The following is a 21,657-nucleotide window of genomic DNA, read 5'->3' as shown; positions in this document are numbered from 1 at the left end:
ATATACAGTATAATAAAGGTCAATGTTATAAGAATAGATTTAAAGTGAGGCTAATTTATAAAAGAAGATGTCATGCAGAGAAGACCTTGAAAGTTAACTTCATTTACTGTATCATTATTCCTTAATTTGATAAACCTGTCGTGTGTTATTCTTAACTGGCACTAACCTCCTTCCGTACACAACATCAAAACTAATACAGAGCCACAGAACAGATCTCACCATGGCAATAAAACCCCTGTGGTTCAAAGCCAATGTGTTACAGCATCGGAGCACACCAAAGCACGCTGGTTCAGTATATCTGTACCACCAAAACATCTGAAGTGTCCACTCACATATCAGTCCACAAACTGTTGGCACAAAGTTGGAATCATCTAGAATTGCATTGTATCCTGTAGCTTTAAGATTCCTCTTTACTGGAACTAAGGGGCCTAGCCTAAACCATGAAAAACATCCCCAGACCATTATTCCTCATTACAGTTGGCACTGTGCATTGGGGCAGGTAGCGTTCTCCTGGCCTACGCCAAACCCAGATTAGTCCGTTGGACTGCCAGATGCAGAAGCGTGATTCATCACTCCAGAGAACGCATTTCCAATGCTACAGAGTCCAATGACGGCAAGCTTTACACCACTCCAGCCGACGCTTGGCATTGAGCATGGTGATCTTAGGCTTGTGTGCTGCTGCTCGGTCATGAAAACCCATTTCATGAAGCTTCTGATGAACAGTTATTGTGCTGACGTTGCTTCCAGAGGCAGTTTGGAACTTTGTAGTGGGTTGTAGTGAGCGAGCCTACAAGACGAGCTAAACGCCTCTTATGCTCGCTTCAAGTCAAGCAACACTGAAGCATGCAGGAGAGCACCAGCTGTTCCGAACGACTGTGTGATAGTGCTCTCAGTAGAGGACCAACTGGCAAGTGTCTTCACTGACATTTTCAACCTCTCCCTGACCGAGTCTGCAATAACTACAATACCTCCCACCATAGTCCCTGTGCTCAAGGAAGCGAAGGTAACCTGCCTAAATGATTACCGGCCATATCACTCACGTCGGTAGCCATGAAGTGCTTTCAAAGGCTGGTCATGGCTCACATTAGCAGCATCATACCAGATACCCACTCCAATTCTCATACCGCCCAAATAGATCCACAAGTGACACAATCTCAATCACACTGCTCTTTCCCACCTGGACAAAAATAACACCTATGTGAGAATGCTGTTCATTGACTACAGCTCAGCGTTCAACACCAGAATGCCCACAAAGCTCATCACTAAGCTAAGGACCCTTTGGGGCGGCAGCGTAGCCTAGTGGTTAGAGTGTTGGACTAACCCCGAGCTGACAAGGTACAAACCCACTGTTCCTAGGCCATCATTGAAAATAAGAATTTGTTCTTAACTGACTTGCCTAGTTAAATAAAGGTAAAATATATATCTATATATATTTTAAAATCCTGGACTTCCTGATGGGCCGCCCCCACGTGGTAAGGGTAGGCAACAACATGTCTACCACGCTAATCCTCAACACTGGGGCCCCTTAGGGGTGCGTGCTCAGTCCCCTCCTGTACTCCCTGTTCACCCACGACTGCGTGGCCATACACGACTCCAACACCATCATTAAGTTTGCTGACGACACAACACTGGTTTTCGGTGTCAGAGGAAGGCCCCAAAAATTGTCAAGACTCCAGTCACCCAAGTCATAGACTGTTCTCTCTGATACCGCACGGCAAGCGGTAGCGAAGCGCCAAGTCTATGACAAAAAAAGTCTCCTTAAGTTAACAGCTTCTACCCCTAAGCCATAAGACTGTTGAACAATTAATCAAATGGCCACCCAGACAATTTACGTTGTCAACCCCCACCCCTCTTTGTTTTTACACTGCTGCTACTCGCTGTTTGTTATCTATGCATAGTCACTTTAACCCTACCTACATGAACAAATTACCTCGACTAACCTGTCGGTACTGGTACCCCCTGTATATAGCATCGTTATTGTTATTTTATTGTGTTACTTTTTATTATTTTCTACTCTAGTTAATTTGATAAATATTTTCTTAACTCTTTCTTGAACTGCATTGGTGGTTAAAGGCTTGTAAGTAGCATTTCACGGTAAGGAATACCTGTTGTATTCGGCGCATGTGACAAATAAAGTTGGATTTGATTTGCAGGACGCACTACACGCTTTAGCACTCAGCGGCCCCATTCTGTGAGCTTTTGTGGCCTACCACTTTGCGGCTGAGCCGTTGTTGCTCCTAGATGTTTCCACTTCACAATAACAACACTTACAGTTGACAGGGGCAGCTCTAGCAGGGCAGAAATTTGACATGCTGACATGTTGGGAAGGTTGGCCTCCAATGACAGCGCCATGTTGAAAGTTACTGAGCTGTACTGCAAATGTTTGTCTATGGAGATTGCATGGCTGTGCGCAAAATTTTATACACCTGTCAGCAACAGGTGTGGCTGAAATAGCCCGAATCCACTAATTTGAAGGGGTGTCCACATACTTTTGTATACAGTATATAGTGTATTTGTTCGAGTGCCCCTGTCGCATAAGATAACTCCAAACAGGCCTTTGAAAGACTGCCTTTAATTCAGAGAGAAGAGACAAGGGGAAAACAGAATGCCAGTACATCCAGCGGGCGGGCAGGCAGGCAGGCAGACGGTGGCCACTCATTCAGAGACAGTTGATTGTGTGGGTCTGGTGTGAGTGGCCAAAAATGTTTTTTCTCTCTCTTCCAATCCAATGGTGACATATTGAAATGGGATATTTTTATACAGCGGTCCATTGCCTGACACGGCCCACTTATACACTCATCGGCAAGACCCTTCTCTGCGTTCTCAGCTGCTTTGTTCCAGCTGATGTCATCTAAACCGGGTCCCTGCAGGGTTGTCTGGGAGAGATAAGACCCCCCCCCCCCCCCCCCCCCCAACACCCACCTCTGCTGGTTTCCTGCAGAAAAAAGGGTTGCTGCTAAGAAGATGGATTACCCAGCTGGTGACACTGGCTCCCCTCCCTCTAAAGCCACAGTGGAGCACTAACACAATTAAGCCAATTAATTTTGAACAACAAGGGGTTTTCAACCCCCACCCCTTGATTATGCATGCTCCTGAGCCAGTGTCCCACCACATTCTGCTCACACCTTATTTAGATAAAACAATGTGATTATTAATTATTCTCAAGTGCAGTAATTGTGCAAATGGTATAGTTGACCAGGGACAGACAAAGCAAGGCAGTGGTGGTCCACTCGATTACATGGTGATATGTCGTGAATGTTTGAGAGAGAGAGAGAGATTTCTATTGCTCTTCATTTTTCTATTGCTTATTTCACTTTTGTTAATTATCTATATCAAACATATGTTTCCCATGCCAATAAAGCCCTTAAATCTTAAATTGAAATTGGAGAGAGAGAGTGTGTAATGTATAATGTTCTCATAACACAAAAACTGTGCAGTTGTGCTGATGAAAATACAATGTTTTATTGTATAAAATATTTGCCTGATGTTGCAATAGCGTTCCCAGAACATATGTCTGATCTTTAAAGGTTCCCATAATGCTTTATTGGTTTTTGGGAACATTCTGATGATAACATTGTGGGGACATCACAAAAGGTAAACTGTCCAGTTGTGCAGATGATTAAACAATTTAATTTAGTGTACATTCACCTTCACTTACAAGATCGTTTTCAGAAAATGTTTTTTTTATTATGTTCATAAAACATTTCTTTAACCTCTCTAGGGTAGGGGGCAGCATTCAGAATTTTGGATGAAAAGCATGCCGAAATTAAACCGCCTGCTACTCGGGCCCAGAAGATATAATATGCATATAACTGGTAGATTTGGATAGAAAATACTTTAAAGTTTCCAAAACTGTTAAAATCGTGTCTGTGGGTATAACAGAACTGATTTGGCAGGAGAAAACCTGAGAAGAATCCATTCAGGAAGTATTTTTTTTGTTGGTTTTGTGGTTCTCTCTTCAATGCCATTACAGTATCCATTGACTTAGGACTCAATTTGCAGTTCCTATGCCTTCCACTAGATGTCATCAGTCTTTAGAAATTGTTTCAGGCTTGTATTCATATAAATGAGGGAAGACCAGTCTGAATGAGTGGACCCTGACGTGTCAAAGAGCTTTTTCATGCCCAATCCCGAGAGAGTGCATTTCTTGTTTACCTTTTATATTGACAACGTTATTGTCCGGTTGAAATATTATAGATCATTTAGGCTAAAAATAACCTGAGCATTGAATATAAACATTGTTTGACATGTTTCTCTGAACTTTACGGATACAATTTAGATTTTTTTGTCTGCCTGTTTTGACTGCGTTAGAGCCTGTGGATTACTGAAGCAAACCCGTGAACAAAACTGGGGTTTTTGGATATAAAGAGACTTTATCGAACAAAAGGAACATTTATTGAGTAAATTAATGTCTTCTGATTGCCACCATATGAAGATCAAAGGTAAGGGATTCATTTTATCTCTATTTCTAAGTTTTGTAACGCTTCTGCTTGGCTGGTTACTGTTTGTAATAATTTGTCAACTAGGTTACGTTCTTCACTGGTAGATTTGGATAGAAAATACTTTAAAGTTTCCAAAACTGTTAAAATCGTGTCTGTGGGTATAACAGAACTGATTTGGCAGGAGAAAACCTGAGAAGAATCCATTCAGGAAGTTTTTTTTTTGTTGGTTTTGTGGTTCTCTCTTCAATGCCATTACAGTATCCATTGACTTAGGACTCAATTTGCAGTTCCTATGCCTTCCACTAGATGTCATCAGTCTTTAGAAATTGTTTCAGGCTTGTATTCATATAAATGAGGGAAGACCAGTCTGAATGAGTGGACCCTGACGTGTCAAAGAGCTTTTTCATGCCCAATCCCGAGAGAGTGCATTTCTTGTTTACCTTTTATATTGACAACGTTATTGTCCGGTTGAAATATTATAGATCATTTAGGCTAAAAATAACCTGAGCATTGAATATAAACATTGTTTGACATGTTTCTCTGAACTTTACGGATACAATTTAGATTTTTTTGTCTGCCTGTTTTGACTGCGTTAGAGCCTGTGGATTACTGAAGCAAACCCGTGAACAAAACTGGGGTTTTTGGATATAAAGAGACTTTATCGAACAAAAGGAACATTTATTGAGTAAATTAATGTCTTCTGATTGCCACCATATGAAGATCAAAGGTAAGGGATTCATTTTATCTCTATTTCTGAGTTTTGTAACGCTTCTGCTTGGCTGGTTACTGTTTGTAATAATTTGTCAACTAGGTTACGTTCTTCACTAGGTATGTTCTGGGCTAGGTATGCTTTCTCCAAAAAGCATTTTATAAATCTGACACCGTGGTTGGATTAACAAGAAGTTCATCATTAAACCTATGTAAAATATGTTATGTTTTCTGAATTTTTATGAGTATTTCTGTATTTGAATTTGGCGCTCTGCAATCTCACTGGATGTTGGCCAGATGGGACGCTAGCATCCCACATACCATAGAGAGGTTAAGTTGTGGGAACATTGTGGGGATATGACAAGAGCTATTTTACAAAAACACAAAAACTGTCCAGTTGTGCTGACATGCAGATAATGTTTCTATCAGGGTGCACAAAACATCGCTTTGATGGTGCAAGAATGTTGACAGAACAGTCTTTGAGTTCTTTAAAGAATCCCAGAACATAAAATTAGGTTGTGGGAACAGTGTGGGTACATTGCAAGAGATATGTTCCCAAAGCACAAAATATGCTCAGTTGTGATGATATTCATACAGCGTTTAAGTTAGGTTGAACAGAATATTCCCTTAATGTTGTAAGAATGTTTACAGAACACCTGGTCTAAGTTCTTTAAAGGTTCCCAGAACATTTACGTTTTGAGAGTTGTCTGGGATGTTGCAAGAATATTCTTGTGATATTCACATATTGTACTTAAGAGGTTGTGCATAACATTCCCACAATGTAGCACCATTTCCAAGTCAGTTTTCATAGCAGTTTAACATACTATTCCATTGAGGTTCACACAATATACATTTTACCTTGACTTGGAGGTCCACAGAACATTTCAAAAACATTTAGAAAATTGTGTATTTAAGTTTACATAATAGTACCCCAACATTTTCAGCATGCACATTTCTAGTTCCTTAAAGCATAATGCAGATTGGAATACATCCCCCACTATGTTTCTCTCCATATTTAATGCTCATTCACATATGAGGATTGTATTGTAGGCCCACTAAAAAAGTGATATAGACAATCATTTAATTTAATTCATAGGACATTTAAACAAAAATTAAATCATACAAACACAACCATATAAAGATATATATTTTTTGGGGCAGACAAACACGCTCCCTTTAAATGCCTTAGAGTAAAAAATAATCTCAGATCTTGTTATGATAAGAAATCAGGTCTGGGCCATGGCTAGAAAAATGGACTCTGTAGCCGATTATATACATTTAATACATTTAACTACGGAATGTATTCTAAATGTACACCAGTCAAGTTTCAGAACACGTCATAGCACCATCTCCACTACTTCTTTGGTTTTAAATTATGGTCTAAATGACCCAAACACAGTGTGTATTTACTGATGATGTTAAATCAGGTTTTCTGGACATAACAAAGGGTGTCCCACAGGGATGGATTATTGGTCTGGTTCATTTCACTATTTACATGAACAATATTGGTTTATCTGTAAAAAAAGAAATATGCTATTTCCCCCACAGCTGACCAGGCTCTGTCAGTGCTCTGTCAGTGCTGCCAGGCTCTGTCAGTGCTTCAGTCTGACTTTAATGCCCTGCAGAAAAAAAATATATACTTTAAAAAGCATGTTGATGAGTTAGTTAAGAAATTAAGAATTAAAATAGTATTCTTCTATAGGAACAGATCCTGTCTTTCGTTAAATAGCAGAAATCAAATAATTCAGTCAACATTCATTCCGGTTATCGACTGCCACTGCATTGAAGCCATTGGACACAGTTTATCAAAACGCTTTGCACTTTATTACAGCCGATAGGTTCAGGACACACCATTGAACATTGTATCAGAATGTGGGCTGGCCCTCCTTGAAGTCTCGTAGATTGATGGATTGCTTTTCATGTATTATGTAATTTATGTGTATATAGATATGTATAGTGTAATTGATGTGTATATAGATATGTATAGTGTAACTTATGTGTATATAGATATGTATTATGTAATTGTTGTTTATTGGTGTGTTCATGCAGGGCCTCTCTGCGAAAGAGACTGATCTCAGCATGACTTCATGCTTCAATAAAGGTAAAAAATGAATCAAAATAAATATTAACAATCTGCACGTGGGGTTGGAACCTGCAATCTTCAGCCAGATCATTAACGTTCTGCACCACAAGGGTACAGCTGTGGTATTGCAGTTTTTAAGTCTATGTACATAGGGTAATATGGTCAATCAGGACACAGAACACAGTTTCTGAGTTATTAAAATGCTATGTATCTTAATTTTTCAGAATGTGTATTGCATGCATTTGTATGTGTTTCGATTGAAATTGAGAAAGGGTCAAATTGTTTCATATTTAGTTTGAAGATTATGAGTCTATATTTAAGAAGCATGTGATTACACAAGAATACAACTTATTTAAATTAAAAGGTATAAATATCGACCCAACTTAAATAACATTTCATAAGTCTTTCAACATGTGATGAATTATTTATTTTTTTTATCATAAAATGCAGTGTTACAAGTATAATAAAAAATTTGGTGGTGGCTTATATTTGTCCTATTTCACACATGTACAAGTGTGTATTATATGCATGTGGACTCAAACTGGTGACATTTCGGTTACTGGTCCAATGCTCTAAACACTAGTTTACCTACCAGAAATTCTGGTTGGAGGATTTTGCATTTCCTGCTTATTGCCTCCTGATTCTGGGAATCTTCCGAATTCTGCAACCCTAGTCCTAATTAACCATTTATTTCCCTATCTATATAGATTGGAAACAAATGCGTAATACCCCAGCTGTCCCCTGGTGGCACAGAGGCTTACTGAGTTGGCTGAAGATTGCAGATTGTCAACATATAAAGTGTGAAAAATATGGATGTTTGTATGATTAATTGCTACTCAAATGTCCTCTGAATGAAATGAAATGCAAGGTTTGTCTATATCATATTGTAGTGGGTCTACAATATAATCCTCAAATGAGAATTGTTAATACATCTGGAGAAGAATACCAAAGGCACATATTCTGATATGCTTTAAATAACCAGAAATGTGCATGCTGAGAGTATTGTAGTAACATTAGGTCAAACTTAAATATAAAGCATGAAACCCCCCCCGAGAATCTGACTGCCGATAGGGTACAGTACTTATCACAGAAGGAGGTCGTTCCTTCTCTTGCTAGAACAAAGGGTGTGCGTACCTGTAGAACACAATGCTCGGCAACTTGACTTTGAGTCAATCAGAGAGCATGAACCTCCAAGTGGGGGAGCCGACAGGAGTGACAAGAAAATGGAAGAAAGAGGGCACTTTTCCCGATCTAATCCACCCTTTGCATCACAATTGTTCTAACTAAAACAATAAAGCTGCATAATAAATATTTTTTTCTAGAGCAATTCTTTACATATTTTATATCTTTCTAATGAGTTGTGCTTGAAGGATGTTTTTGTTAGGTTTGATAATGTGCACTAGCTTATTAGTAAGCTAGCTAGCTAACGTTAGCTTGCTAACTGATCAAGGCAGTCACAGTTGATATGAAACAAATAGGGTGGTAAGTGCAACACAAGGCACACAACACAAATGCTTTACCAAGCTGGCCATCTGGCCACTGTGGCTAATAACATTATATTTCAATCACAATGGATTTGTTTCCATGAAACAGCTGCCTGTAGCTGGCTTCCACGAGTCAATGCCGTGTATTTACATTTACATTACCTAGCTAGTACAACAGCTAGCGAATGATGCTAACCATTTAGGTAATGTTAGCCAGCTTGCAAAAAAAGTATCTATGGGCTGTATGTGATTATGGAGAGTGAATTAAATGTTTTCCTTTTCATCTTGCTAGCTAGTTATCTAGCTGTGGTCATCTGGCTAGTAGTACCATTAGCGCAGCTAGTTAGCCAACATTGACTAGGCCATAAAGAAACACACACACATGCATTACCAAACAATGTTACTGCCACCTTCTTGTATTTTAACAAGGCTGAGTGGCTGATGACATCAAGGTCTTTGCTGTGGGATCACAAAAGAGATTGACTGGCGACACTCTGTTCAGAGGTGCTAAGTACTGTTGGCAGGCAAATGTTTGACAATCCTACTGGTGTGTCTGACCTTTAACATTTTCAAAATGGACCTCCAAGACACGATATAATTTATATTGTCTGAACATCAATGGAATATGATGTTAAACTTAAAATAAATATGCTGTGAACGCAATAAAAACAAAATTTAGGGGAAATTGTGGAACATTGTGCAAAATTGTGGGAATGTTCGGTGCAACCTCTTAAGTACAATATGTGAATATCACAAGAATATTCTTGCAACATTCCAGACAATTTTCATAACTTAATTAAATGTTCTGGGAACCTTTAACGAACTTTGAATGTTGACAAAAACACCTAGTCTAAGGGAATGTCCTGTGCAACCAAACTTTATCATTGTATGAATGTCATCACAACTGAGCATATTTTGTGCTTGTAATCTCTTGTAATGTAACCACACTGTTACCACAACCTAATTAAATGTTCTGGGAACCTTTAAAGAACTCAGAAAGGCTGTGCTGTCAACATTCTTGCAACATCAAAGGAACATTTTGTGCACCCTGATGCAAACATTCTCTAAATGTCAACACAACTGGAACAATTTTGTGTTTTGGGAACCTAAAGAAATGTTTTATGAACATTTAAAGAGCATAAATGTGTTCTGGGAACGTTCTTGTAACATCAGGTTATGTGTTTTTTGCACCCCAAAATAATCCTTCTATAATCATCTGCACAACTGAACAGGTCATCTTTTGTTCCCACCAGGCCTTTTGGGAACCTTTAAAAATACGAAATGTGTTCTGAGAACATTCTTGCAACATAAGGTGAATGTTTTATAAAAACATTGTCTCTCTGTTCATACTGTAGGCGCCACTGGACATTTTTCTGTGTTATGAGAACATTTGCCACAACCGAACAAATGTTCTAAATCAAATCAAAATCCAATAAAATGTATTTGTCACATACACATGGTTAGCAGATGTTAATGCGAGTGTAGTGAAATGCTTGTGCTTCTAGTTCCGACAATGCAGTAATAACCAACAAGTAATCTAGCTAACTAACTATCTAACTAATCTAACCTAACAATTCCAAAACTACCACCTTATACACACAAGTGTAAAGGGCTACAGAATATGTACATAAAGATATATGAATGAGTGATGGTACAGAACGGCATAGGTAAGATGCAGTAGATGGTATCGAGTACAGTATATACATATGAGATGAGTAATGTAGGGTATGTAAACAAAAGTGGCATAGTTTAAAGTGGCTAGTGATACATGTATTACATAAAGATGCAGTAGATGATATAGAGTACAGTATATACATATACATATGAGATGAGTAGTGTAGGGTATGTAAACATTATATTAATTAGCATTGTTTAAAGTGGCTAGTGATATATTTTACATAAATGTCCATCAATTCCCATTATTAAAGTGGCTGGAGTTGAGTCAGTGTGTTGGCAGCAGCCACTCAATGTTAGTGGTGGCTGTTTAACAGTCTGATGGCCTTGAGATAGAAGCTGTTTTTCAGTCTCTCGGTTCCCGCTTTAATGCACCTGTACTGACCTCGCTTTCTGGATGATAGCGGGGTGAACAGGCAGTGGCTCGGGTGGTTGTTGTCCTTGATGATCTTTATGGCCTTCCTGTGACATCGGGTGGTGTAGGTGTCCTGGAGGCCAGGTAGTTTGCCCCCAGTGATGCGTTGTGCAGACCTCACTACCCTCTGGAGAGCCTTACGGTTGTGGGCGGAGCAGTTGCCGTACCATGCGGTGATACAGCCCGACAAGATGCTCTCGATTGTGCATCTGTAGAAGTTTGTGAGTGCTTTTGGTGATAAGCCAAATTTCTTCAGCCTCCTGAGGTTGAAGAGGCGCTGGTGCGCCTTCTTCACGACGCTGTCTGTGTGGGTGGACCAATTCAGTTTGTCCGTGATATGTACGCCGAGGAACTTAAAACTTACTACCCTCTCCAGTTGAGTGTGAGGTTATTTTCCTGACACCACACTCCGAGGGCCCTCACCTCCTCCCTGTAGGCCATCTCGTCGTTGTTGGTAATCAAGCCTACCACTGAAGTGTCGTCCGCAAACTTGATGATTGAGTTGGAGGCGTGCATGGCCACGCAGTCGTGGGTGAACAGGGAGTACAGGAGAGGGCTCAGAACGCACCCTTGTAGGGCCCCAGTGTTGAGAATCAGCGGGGTGGAGATGTTGTTACCTACCCTCACCACCTGGGGGCGGCCCGTCAGGAAGTCCAGTACCCAGTTGCAGACTAGGATAAGGATTGATTGAATATGTCCGTAAACACACCAGCCAGCTGGTCTGCGCATGCTCTGAGGGCACGGCTGGGGATGCCGTCTGGGCCTGCAGCCTTGCGAGGGTTAACACGTTTAAATGTTTTACTCACGTCGGCTGCAGTGAAGGAGAGTCCGCAGGTTTTGGTTGCGGGCCGTGTCAGTGGCACTGTATTGTCCTCAAAGCGGGCAAAAAAGTTATTTAGTCTGCCTGGGAGCAAGACATCCTGGTCCGTGACGGGGCTGGTTTTCTTTTTGTAATCCGTGATTGACTGTAGACCCTGCCACATACCTCGTGTCTGAGCCATTGAATTGTGACTATACTTTGTCTCTATACTGACGCTTAGCTTGTTTGATTGCCTTGCGGAGGGAATAGCTACACTGTTTGTATTCGGTCATGTTTCCGGTCACCTTGCCCTTGTTATCAATCCGTCAGTTTCTGGTTTGGGAATGTTTTATGGGAACGACATCATCAATGTACTTTCTAATGAACTCGTTCACCGAATCAGCATATTCGTCAACGTTGTTGTTTGACGCAATGCAGAACATATCCCAGTCCACGTGACCGAAGCAGTCTTGAAGCGTGGAATCAGATTGGTCGGACCAGCGTTGAACAGACCTGAGCGCGGGAGCTTCTTGTTTTAGTTTCTGTCTGTAGGCAGGGAGCAACAAAATGGAGTCGTGGTCAGCTTTTCCGAAAGGAGGGCGGGGGAGGGCCTTATATGCGTCGCGGAAGTTAGAATAGCAATGATCCAAGGTTTTACCAGCCCTGGTTGCGCAATCGATATGCTGATACAATTTAGGGAGTCTTGTTTTTAGATTAGCCTTGTTAAAATCCCAAGCTACAATGAATGCAGACTCAGGATATGTGGTTTCCAGTTTGCAAAGAGTCAAATAAAGTTTGTTCAGGGCCATCATTGTGTCTGCTTGGGGGGGAATATATACGGCTGTGATTATAATCGAAGAGAATTCCCTTGGTAGATAATGCGGTCAACATTTGATTGTGAGGAATTCTAAATCATTTGAACAGAAGGACTTGAGTTCCTGTATGTTGTTATGATCACACCACGTCTCGTTAATCATAAGGCATACATTCCCGCCCCTCTTCATACCAGAAAGATGTTTGTTTCTGTCGCATGAAGCATGAAGAAACCAGCTGGCTGCACCGATTCCGTTGTCACGCCCTGACCGTAGATTGCTTTGTATGTTTCTATTTTTAGTTTGGTCAGGGTTTGATGTGGGTCGGTATTCTATGTTGTATATCTAGGTGTTGTGTTTCTATGTTCAGGCCTGGTATGGTTCCCAATCAGAGGCAGCTGGTTATCGTTGTCTCTGATTGAGAACCATACTTAGGCAGCCTGTTTTCCCATATGGGTGTGGGTAGTTGTTTTCTGTCTTTGTGTGTCTGCACCAGACAGAACTGTTTCGTTTGTTCCGCTTTGTTGTTTTTTTTGTTCTAGTGTTCAGTTTCTTTATTAAATTTACCATGAACATGTACCACGCTGCACCTTGGTCCTCTTCACCTTCTTCCACCTACGACAACCGTTACAGTTCTGGGAACTTTCACAGAACCAATCATTTTAGTTTGCTGGGAACATTTGAGTGAATGTGAAGAGAACATTACAAAGATATTTTATTAGAAAAAAAATGTCAAACCCTAATTACAATTTAATGGGAATCTTAGCTAATGTTCTGGGAATGTTCCCAGTTTGCTGGGTCAACATAATCTATGCCTCACACATACTGTATTTTCCGTACCGTGAAAAGTAACATGGGAGGGTTCCACCTATTGACAATGCATCCTGACAAGATTTTATCCTGCACAATACAACCTGGGACAGACACGAGCAAACTTGTGACCTGCACATTTTTCTTTTTAATTAACTCTGTGTCAAAAGCACACCAGGTGGTCTGCACTGAATACCATTTACAAAGTAAAAGCATGACAATTTACTTTTCAAGTTCAAAAAGTCCCAGGACTCCACTAGAATACAGATCTAGAGATATTGTAATATCATTTCCTCTATGACTAGCACAATATTTTGATAGATTGTGTTTATGACATTAAGGGCACTGGTCCAGGTTTAATAATCCACATTTGCCTTTGTTTCCAGCAATTCCCTATCAGAACATTAAAATACCATACAGTATGTGAGTTCAGGTAGGCGTCAGCGCTATAGCAAACAAACAGTATATCTCAACTATCTATCTACTTGTAACAAGCTCATAGTTACACAAAGGGAAACAAACAAGGACCGACAAACCAGCAGGGAAGAACAGGGGAACATGGCAACATCCATCCATTCAAGCCTAATAGAGCCACTGCTATTGAATTAATCATCCCATGGAAACATATACTGTACCAGTGTCACAGTGGTGCAAAATACCAAATCAATCAACAACAAAACTCTCCGTTCCAAACATATCCATACACTACAAGCAGGACATTAAATCAAAATGATCAGTTACTGTAGCTCAGTGGATATCTGTGTTAGAAACCATGAAAAAGGAAAAGCATAGTCTATCGCTATCACACAGTTCAACCAGGATTCAAACTGTCAGTTTAACAGGGGATGACAAAACAGTAGAATAGAAAAATACATATTTTATTAATAAAACTTGATGCGTTTCAGCATTTCAGCCTTGATCCGTCAGCTTGGGAGACAGCATCATGTACGTAGGTACACAGTGTAGCTGAAGGGCACCAGCAGAGTAACCACTATGCAAATGCAGGATACTTTGTTTGACAAGCAACAACACCTCTTTGTGTATATGTAAACCATGACGAGTCGTACCAGACACTGTGCACACAGTCCTGCTGCCAGAGTCGTGCCACCAAAGTGGTGTAGCAGCTGTGTCACCAAATGGGTGACCCCTGTCTGGATCAGCACTGTCTGACTGACCCCTGACGCCACCCAGCCACACCCCTCACCCACACACACACACAGCTCTCCTGTCACTGTTAGCAGGAGGCTGGCTTAACACTTTTGCCCAGAAAAGCGTGGATATATGTCAGCAGACAGTGGCTGGTATGGTCGCCCACACCTTCCCACAGAGGGCGAAAAGTGCTTGATTAGCACCCAGACTCTGCACAGCGAGTGGTATGTCGGATGACTCCAAGTACTGGCCAAACCAATTTTACTTTCAGTCCTCACATTGGTTTGTTTGTGCAGATGTCTAAAGTGTGATTAAACCAGGAGTTATGTGTCTGGGAGATGACTGGAATGAGTGGGAACCTTTACTGAATATAGGTCTACAGGAATCTACATCGGATGCAGGTACTGTAGGTAAACAGACAGATATGATACTTCATATATTTCTCCAGATGCACTTTCAACCCAAAGCTGGAGATAAATGTTAACAGTCAGAGAGATTCTGTAACAGTGAGGAATAGAATCAATATGACCAGAGAAATAATATCAAGTTACAAAGCCTGGCCAGGTAAACATACAATAATCATAGCCAGGGGTGTCTGGCATTAGCTCTTTATCAATACTACAACAACCGTTCCTCCAGGGTACCATACCTGAACAAATCCTACAACAACCGTTCCTCCCGGGTACCATACCTGAACAAATCCTACAACAACCGTTCCTCCAGGGTATCATACCTGAACAAATCCTACAACAACCGTTCCTCCCGGGTACCATACCTGAACAAATCCTACAACAACCGTTCCTCCCGGGTACCATACCTGAACAAATCCTACAACAACCGTTCCTCCCGGGTACCATACCTGAACAAATCCTACAACAACCGTTCCTCCCGGGTACCATACCTGAACAAATCCTACAACAACCGTTCCTCCAGGGTACCATACCTGAACAAATCCTACAACAACCGTTCCTCCCGGGTACCATACCTGAACAAATCCTACAACAACCGTTCCTCCCGGGTACCATACCTGAACAAATCCTACAACAACAGTTCCTCCAGGGTACCATACCTGAACAAATCCTACAACAACCGTTCCTCCAGGGTACCATACCTGAACAAATCCTACAACAACCCCAGTGCTTAGGAAAATCAACCCCTCCACAGAGAGAGCGATCAGACAATAAAGAGAGAGATTGTTACATTACCTGTGGCTCTCTCGAAGAGCCTCGCTGCCCTTCCTCCAGGAGATCACGCCCCAGGGGGACATCTTGGGCCGGCACTCGATCAGCACGTCTCCTCCCTCCTTCACCATGGTGGGGCTCCTCAGCTGGTTCTGGGAGAAATCTGGGGCAACAGCTGAAACAAGACATGCATGTTAAAAACCCTTCGCGGCCCTTTTACTTTCCTATATCTAACTTTCAACATGCATTACATGAGCGTAAAGCCATGAGTTTATCACATGAACTGAACTAGGAAAACCTTAGGGCCTTAGTATAGTGGGCCCAGAGTTGTTCCTGGTGATGTCGCATTGTCCCCCCCAAAATATATATATACAGCAAGGGAAAATTACACTCCCGATTGGCAAGGCCTAGAGATAGTCATTGGGAGTATTTCAATTGCATTTCCTTGACTCCTCGTGTCCTCTCTCCTTGCCAACTTCTTAAAACCAATTGGAGGAAAAGGTCAGAAGGGAGGGACCTCTGTCTTTATCAGCCAACAGGTTTCAACCATGTACACCTCAACATTCCTGTACTTCATATACAGTATAATCACGTACAGGTGAGGTGAGGAGAGTGGACATGAGGAGCCAAGCAAATGCAAGTGAGATTCTCCCATTGCCATTGGCCATAGCTAGAGGGGGTCTCAGCCAGGGTAGAAAAGGATAAAAGAGATAAATAACCTCTCCACTCCAGCATGTAAGGAATAGACTGAGAGTCAAAGGCAGATACTGAAAAGGCACAAAACTAAAATAATAATGAAATTGAATGTTATCTGTATAACCCCTAAATGGTTTAATAACAGTAGCTAAGCATGGATAAATCATGGATATTTTAAACACATCCTCACATGACTGCTGTGTACTTCAAAGTGAGGCATGTACTGTGTGTGTGATGTTGAGCAGAAATGTGAGGGAAGGTGGGAGAGTGCTATACTGCACTCGTTAATTAAGGGAATCATTTTCTCTGCAAAGAAAAACAAAGAAAAAATGTCATGTCCTTCAGTTTTTCAGCTCGATTTAGTTCTATCATGATCATTTCCTTTTCACTCCTGGATCATCCCTCCCTGTGCTTTTATAAAGCACTTCAATTAGTGCATTTCTGCCAGGGTCTGTCAATTATATATTTTACCTCCTCCAAGTTCAATTTAACCTGGGCTCATTGCCTGTGTTGGATCTAATTCCAATCAATGACAAAACAATGTTCAGGCGTGATGGGAGATGGGTTGGGGAGTGAGAGCTGGAGGCCAGCCCTGAAAGGACTGACAGGGCAGATGGGTGGGACTGGGGAGCACAGTGGCATGGTCATACATCAATAGCACTCCAGTGCATTCATCCTGTAATTTATGGTTTTTAATTAGGGGGAAAACACAGAGATGCTGGAGGTCACACTACAGTGGTAGGGAACGGAAAACAAATGTCGCAAATAACACTAAAACATGCACACCACAAACAAACGCGCATACTGTACTACACTCTTAGGAAAAAAAGGTGCTACCTTCATATGTCCCCACAGGAGAACCCTTTGAAGAACCCTTTTTGGTTGCCAGGTAGAACCCTTTCTTGAACCCTTGGAACCAAAAAGGGTTCAACCTGGAACCAAAAAGGGTTCTCCTATGGAGACAGCCGAAGAACCCCTTTGGATCACTTTTTTCTAAGAGTGTGCATAAAATATATTTAGTCAGGCAGGCAGGCACACCAACACACATCCAGCCTTGTATTGCCTTACCAATGACTCTGAGCTCTGCATTGGAGTATACCTCCCCATGTTTGTTTCCAGCCACACATTGATACATTCCAATGTCGGACAGCGTCAGCCGGCTGATTGACAACGCTCCATTGGCAACTTGTATGCGCTCCTATGAACAGAGAGACAGAGACATGCCCTTTGATATACCTTATTCCGATTGCTAATTTGCATAAAAGCATGCAGCCAATGTGCCAGTGAATTATAGTGTGGCAGTGACGGACGTGGCAATGAATCTAGGTTTTCATCACTAATGGAGGGAAAGGGCAGGGTGGAAGGAGGCAGGCTACCAGAAAATGACCCTAATCAATCTGCATGTTTATGAGAGTGATATAAAACCATTCCCAATGTATATCACTGGCTTCACCACAGGGCCAGTTTCCCCTTCAGCACAAGGACTGGATGTGAGGAATAGGAATATCTTAACATCAGAGCTATACAGTACTGTGAAAATTGGTTTCCTGATAGGTATTCCCTATACATACTAAGTATTGTATGCTGTTATGTACACTTCAGATCACACACTGTACTGGGCCACCGTTGAATAGTAGATTCCTGCCCCCGTGGTGAAGATATACTTCTGTTGTGACTAGCCCATCAAAATAGACAGGCTTATTAGCCCAGATGGGCTTAATGCACTCAAACCCAGACACTTAGCTACTTTATCTTCAAGGTAGGTTTACATTCATGAACTTAAGTACAAATATATATCTTTATTACCAGAACGGCATTAAACCGACAACAGTTTTTAGGGAAGAAATTTTGGCAGAGCACTTTGTGACATTTCTACAGAGTTCTGCCTTCTGCCCTTCATCTCCCCTGTTTTCCAGAGGCTCACCCTTAATGTCATTAGAGCACATTTCCATAGGGGTGTCGACTCGGCTCAGCTTAGGTTTGGCACAGCCGTGACTCCAGGCAGTCTGACGGGATTAAGGTACTGTCATATGAAAAGAGGAGCTGTCCTCATTGAAACATCAGTAGCTAAACCCGTGTTTGAGCAGGTTGCATTCTGAATTTCCATAATGCTCAGTGGCTCATAGCTAGTCGGATGCACCATGGTAAAGGTGCCTGCTGGCAAGAGCGGCAGAATGGTGGTGGCGTATATCAGTCAGTGCGTAGAAATCACTCTGTTTACGGGCTGCTATTAATTAAGCATGACGTTCCTCTTACATCAGCAGTTTTCCATGCCGGGACCTTGGGGGACCATCTGCATGCCTTATGCTGAATGGAAGTGATTGGCAATGTTATTGCCAACGCAACCAGGTTTCTTCATTTTATATAGGACAGTATAAACAACAAGCCACTTGTTTCGATTAATGTCACAAACAAATTAATGTAATGGTTGTTTTTGAGATACCTTGATTTTCTTGTTTCTGATTATCGTCCCTCTCGGCAGTTATGAGAAATGCATTAACATTATTGAAAGTATCTATCATAACTATTCATAGTCTACTGTGTACCCATGCACTTTAGCTCCAGACAAAACTTGTGAAGTTATTTGCAAAAATTAAGGTAATATCATAAGCCATTGCAGTCAGCTCCTATGTCCAAATGAGCAGAACAAGCAGAAAAGGTCGATATTGATTTACTGTAATGAATCACACCAAATGGTATATCTTCCCCTTTCCTGCCCTCCCTCCATGAATGACCTTTAGTTATCAGATTGATGAAGCTGCACTGGTTGCTGGTGACATTTAAAACAATGTAACACTTCTGCTTGATTAATCTAATTATCCAAGTGCATTACTAATCCTCCCATTTATGTCCATATTAAGGAAATCCTAGTCCATGAGAATGAACACATCGATGTGTCTCACCTTTTATAACAGATACACTCAGAGGCTTCAGATAAACTCAGAGGCATCAGATACAGATGGTCCCCAAATCTGTCCAGTTTAACTAGAAGTGTTAGAATTATATGTTACACTCTTTAGAAAAAAAGGTGCTATCTAGAACCTTAAAGTGTTCTTCGGCCATCCCCATATCAGAACCCTTTGAAGAACCCTTTTTAGTTGCAGGTCGAACCCCTTTGGTTCCATGTCGAACCCTTTCTACAGAGGGTTGAACATTGTACACAAAAGGGTTCTCCTATGGGGACAGCCGAAGAACCCTATTGTAACCCTTTTTTCTAAAAGTGTATGGAAATAAAAAACAACTCTGAGTAAAATAATCCCTCAAACAGATGGGGGTAAATTTGATCTAATCCTTTCTTTCACCAAGCGATAGAACAATGCAAACCATTTCAGTAGACCTTGTAAAGGTTTTTAATAAAATGTGATGCAATGACTAGACAGATTGTTAATTATGCACAGCTGAAGGCAACCCTAATCGGGCTTTATGGGCAAAGGAGAGAGACAGAGCCTGCTGCTGCTGTTTGGAGCACTGCCTCTGGTAACAATAAAACAGGCCTGCGTCTCACATTTCTCCTGCATATATAACATCGACGGAATGATCGATACCCTCTGTTTTGTTTGTGACCATTTTGCATAATGAAGAAAATTTACATAAAGTCTGTTTATTTTTTCGTCCAAGCTGTGCCTGAGTGCTCACCATCAATCTCCAGCAAATATCCCGGCCACGTACTGTAGCACAGGGGACCTGTCGTGCTCCCATTCAGGTATATTGAATCATATTTCCACGAAGCCGTAATAGATACTTCACTCTGACCCTGCACTTTTATGAGCTGAACAAATAACCTTGTAGTTGCAGTCTACACTGTACAGTATCTACTGTAGGTGTTCAGCTCTCATTATTGTGTTCATTATGGGTAATCTGAGAGAGGCAAGTGGCTATAGTACAGTAGGTATAGGATGCACAATAATCAATGTGTTTTTATAAAATGGGTTGTTTGGATCCTGGATGCTGATTGGTTGATAGCAGTACCATCACAATGCCTGTCGTGGAAATTCTTACACAGGGACACTCAAAGTTTAAATAAATCATTGTTTACTTGTCAGCGAGCTGGATAGGTTCCAACCAACTCAATGCACCATAGTACACATGTCAATCAGGAGCTCTGCTTGGGCTGACCCAGCAGTTGTCTTATATATGGCTATACACAAACAAGTTATATTTGCATGATTTAGCATAATTAATTAATCATTACCTTTTTGTTTCATTCATGTGACCAACCAATACTGTTTCATAATGTGACAGACCAACACCTCACGAGGCTTCTCCTCTCTAAGCAGAGACCTTGAAACTGAGATATCTTTCATTTGTTCTCAAAACATGGTTTGGCTGGGCGTATTGCCAAATTGTAGCTACTGATAAGAGGAGGATTTGTTCAGTCAACCACCTCCATGAGCACAGAAATTGGTTTATAGAACAGCACATGAATAGAAGACAGAAATCAGTTATAAGAAAAGCACAAACATAAAAATGTCCCTTACATGCCCATGAACAGTTCAATTAGATGTATCAATGTGCATCCACTGTCAAACAGACCAGCCAGTCAATTTATTGTATAAACTTAATCTCCCCTGGAAAAAAATGTCTAGACATGTTTCCCCAAGCTACTAGCCTGCGTTTGGTTTGTTAGAGTGAGGGTTAATAAAAGCTGTGTGCCTATCCAATCTTTTTTTTGCAATCCCCACTGTGCCATGCATTTGAACGTGGTGATACTGACAGCTTCTCTGATCCAGGCAAATTCATTTATCAGGATCATTATAATGGATATAGCCAAAGAATTGGCTATAAAAACAAAGGTATAACAAACATAGTTTGCTGTCATTTCAGCTGCTCAATGTGATTGTGTGACAGCTTTAGTTGGCTAGCAAAGGAGAAGTAACGTTAGCTTAGCTATCCTCAATAGCTATAGTATTAACTCAACAATCAGTTGGTTGTTGCCTATTTATACATTATTTATTAAATCATTATTTATTGAAATTCTTGTCTCTCGTCATCATTGAACCTCTGCTAGGTAGCTACATGCCAATAACTTGTTTACATGGGAATGAAAAGAATGAACGACTAGGTCAAAACATGAGAATAGAATTAACAACTAGCCTGTTTTGTTAGCGTCTTCAGAACCTCAGCACTAACAACTGACTTTTGCTCTGACTATATCATCTGGTGGAAAGATGAAATAAAACAAATTGACTAATTAAAATAATGTTTTTAATGAAAACATGTTGTTAATATAAAAAAAAAAAAAAAAAAAAAAAAAAATATAACCTCCTTGGGCCTAAGAAAGAACCGCCCTTAGTCGGGAGCTATCACACAATAATCCCCGGGTTCTCATGCCTTATTGTGTTTATAAGGGGCTCTTCTCCATTTTCTCCATTGGTGGTACAGGAGTAATGACTTCACTCTGAGA

General features: G+C 41.0%; 1 protein-coding gene across 1 annotated transcript in view; it reads right to left on the bottom strand.

Moving 5' to 3' along the window:
* The window catches only part of LOC139371295 (contactin-4-like), a 227,907-nt gene that overhangs the window by 47,993 nt on the left and 158,257 nt on the right, over window positions 1-21,657 (bottom strand). The window contains exons 10-11 of the mRNA XM_071111598.1: window positions 17,322-17,451; window positions 15,582-15,732 (exon numbers count right to left, since the gene is read on the bottom strand). Of these exons, the coding sequence (XP_070967699.1) occupies window positions 15,582-15,732; window positions 17,322-17,451 (281 nt within the window). The remainder of the gene's footprint in view (window positions 1-15,581; window positions 15,733-17,321; window positions 17,452-21,657) is intronic.

This window comes from Oncorhynchus clarkii, chromosome 17 (genome assembly GCF_045791955.1).
Source record: "Oncorhynchus clarkii lewisi isolate Uvic-CL-2024 chromosome 17, UVic_Ocla_1.0, whole genome shotgun sequence".
Lineage (NCBI taxonomy): Eukaryota > Metazoa > Chordata > Actinopteri > Salmoniformes > Salmonidae > Oncorhynchus > Oncorhynchus clarkii.
The sequence above is the reverse complement of the archived record's forward strand: the minus strand, read 5'-3'. Positions and strand labels throughout refer to the sequence as shown.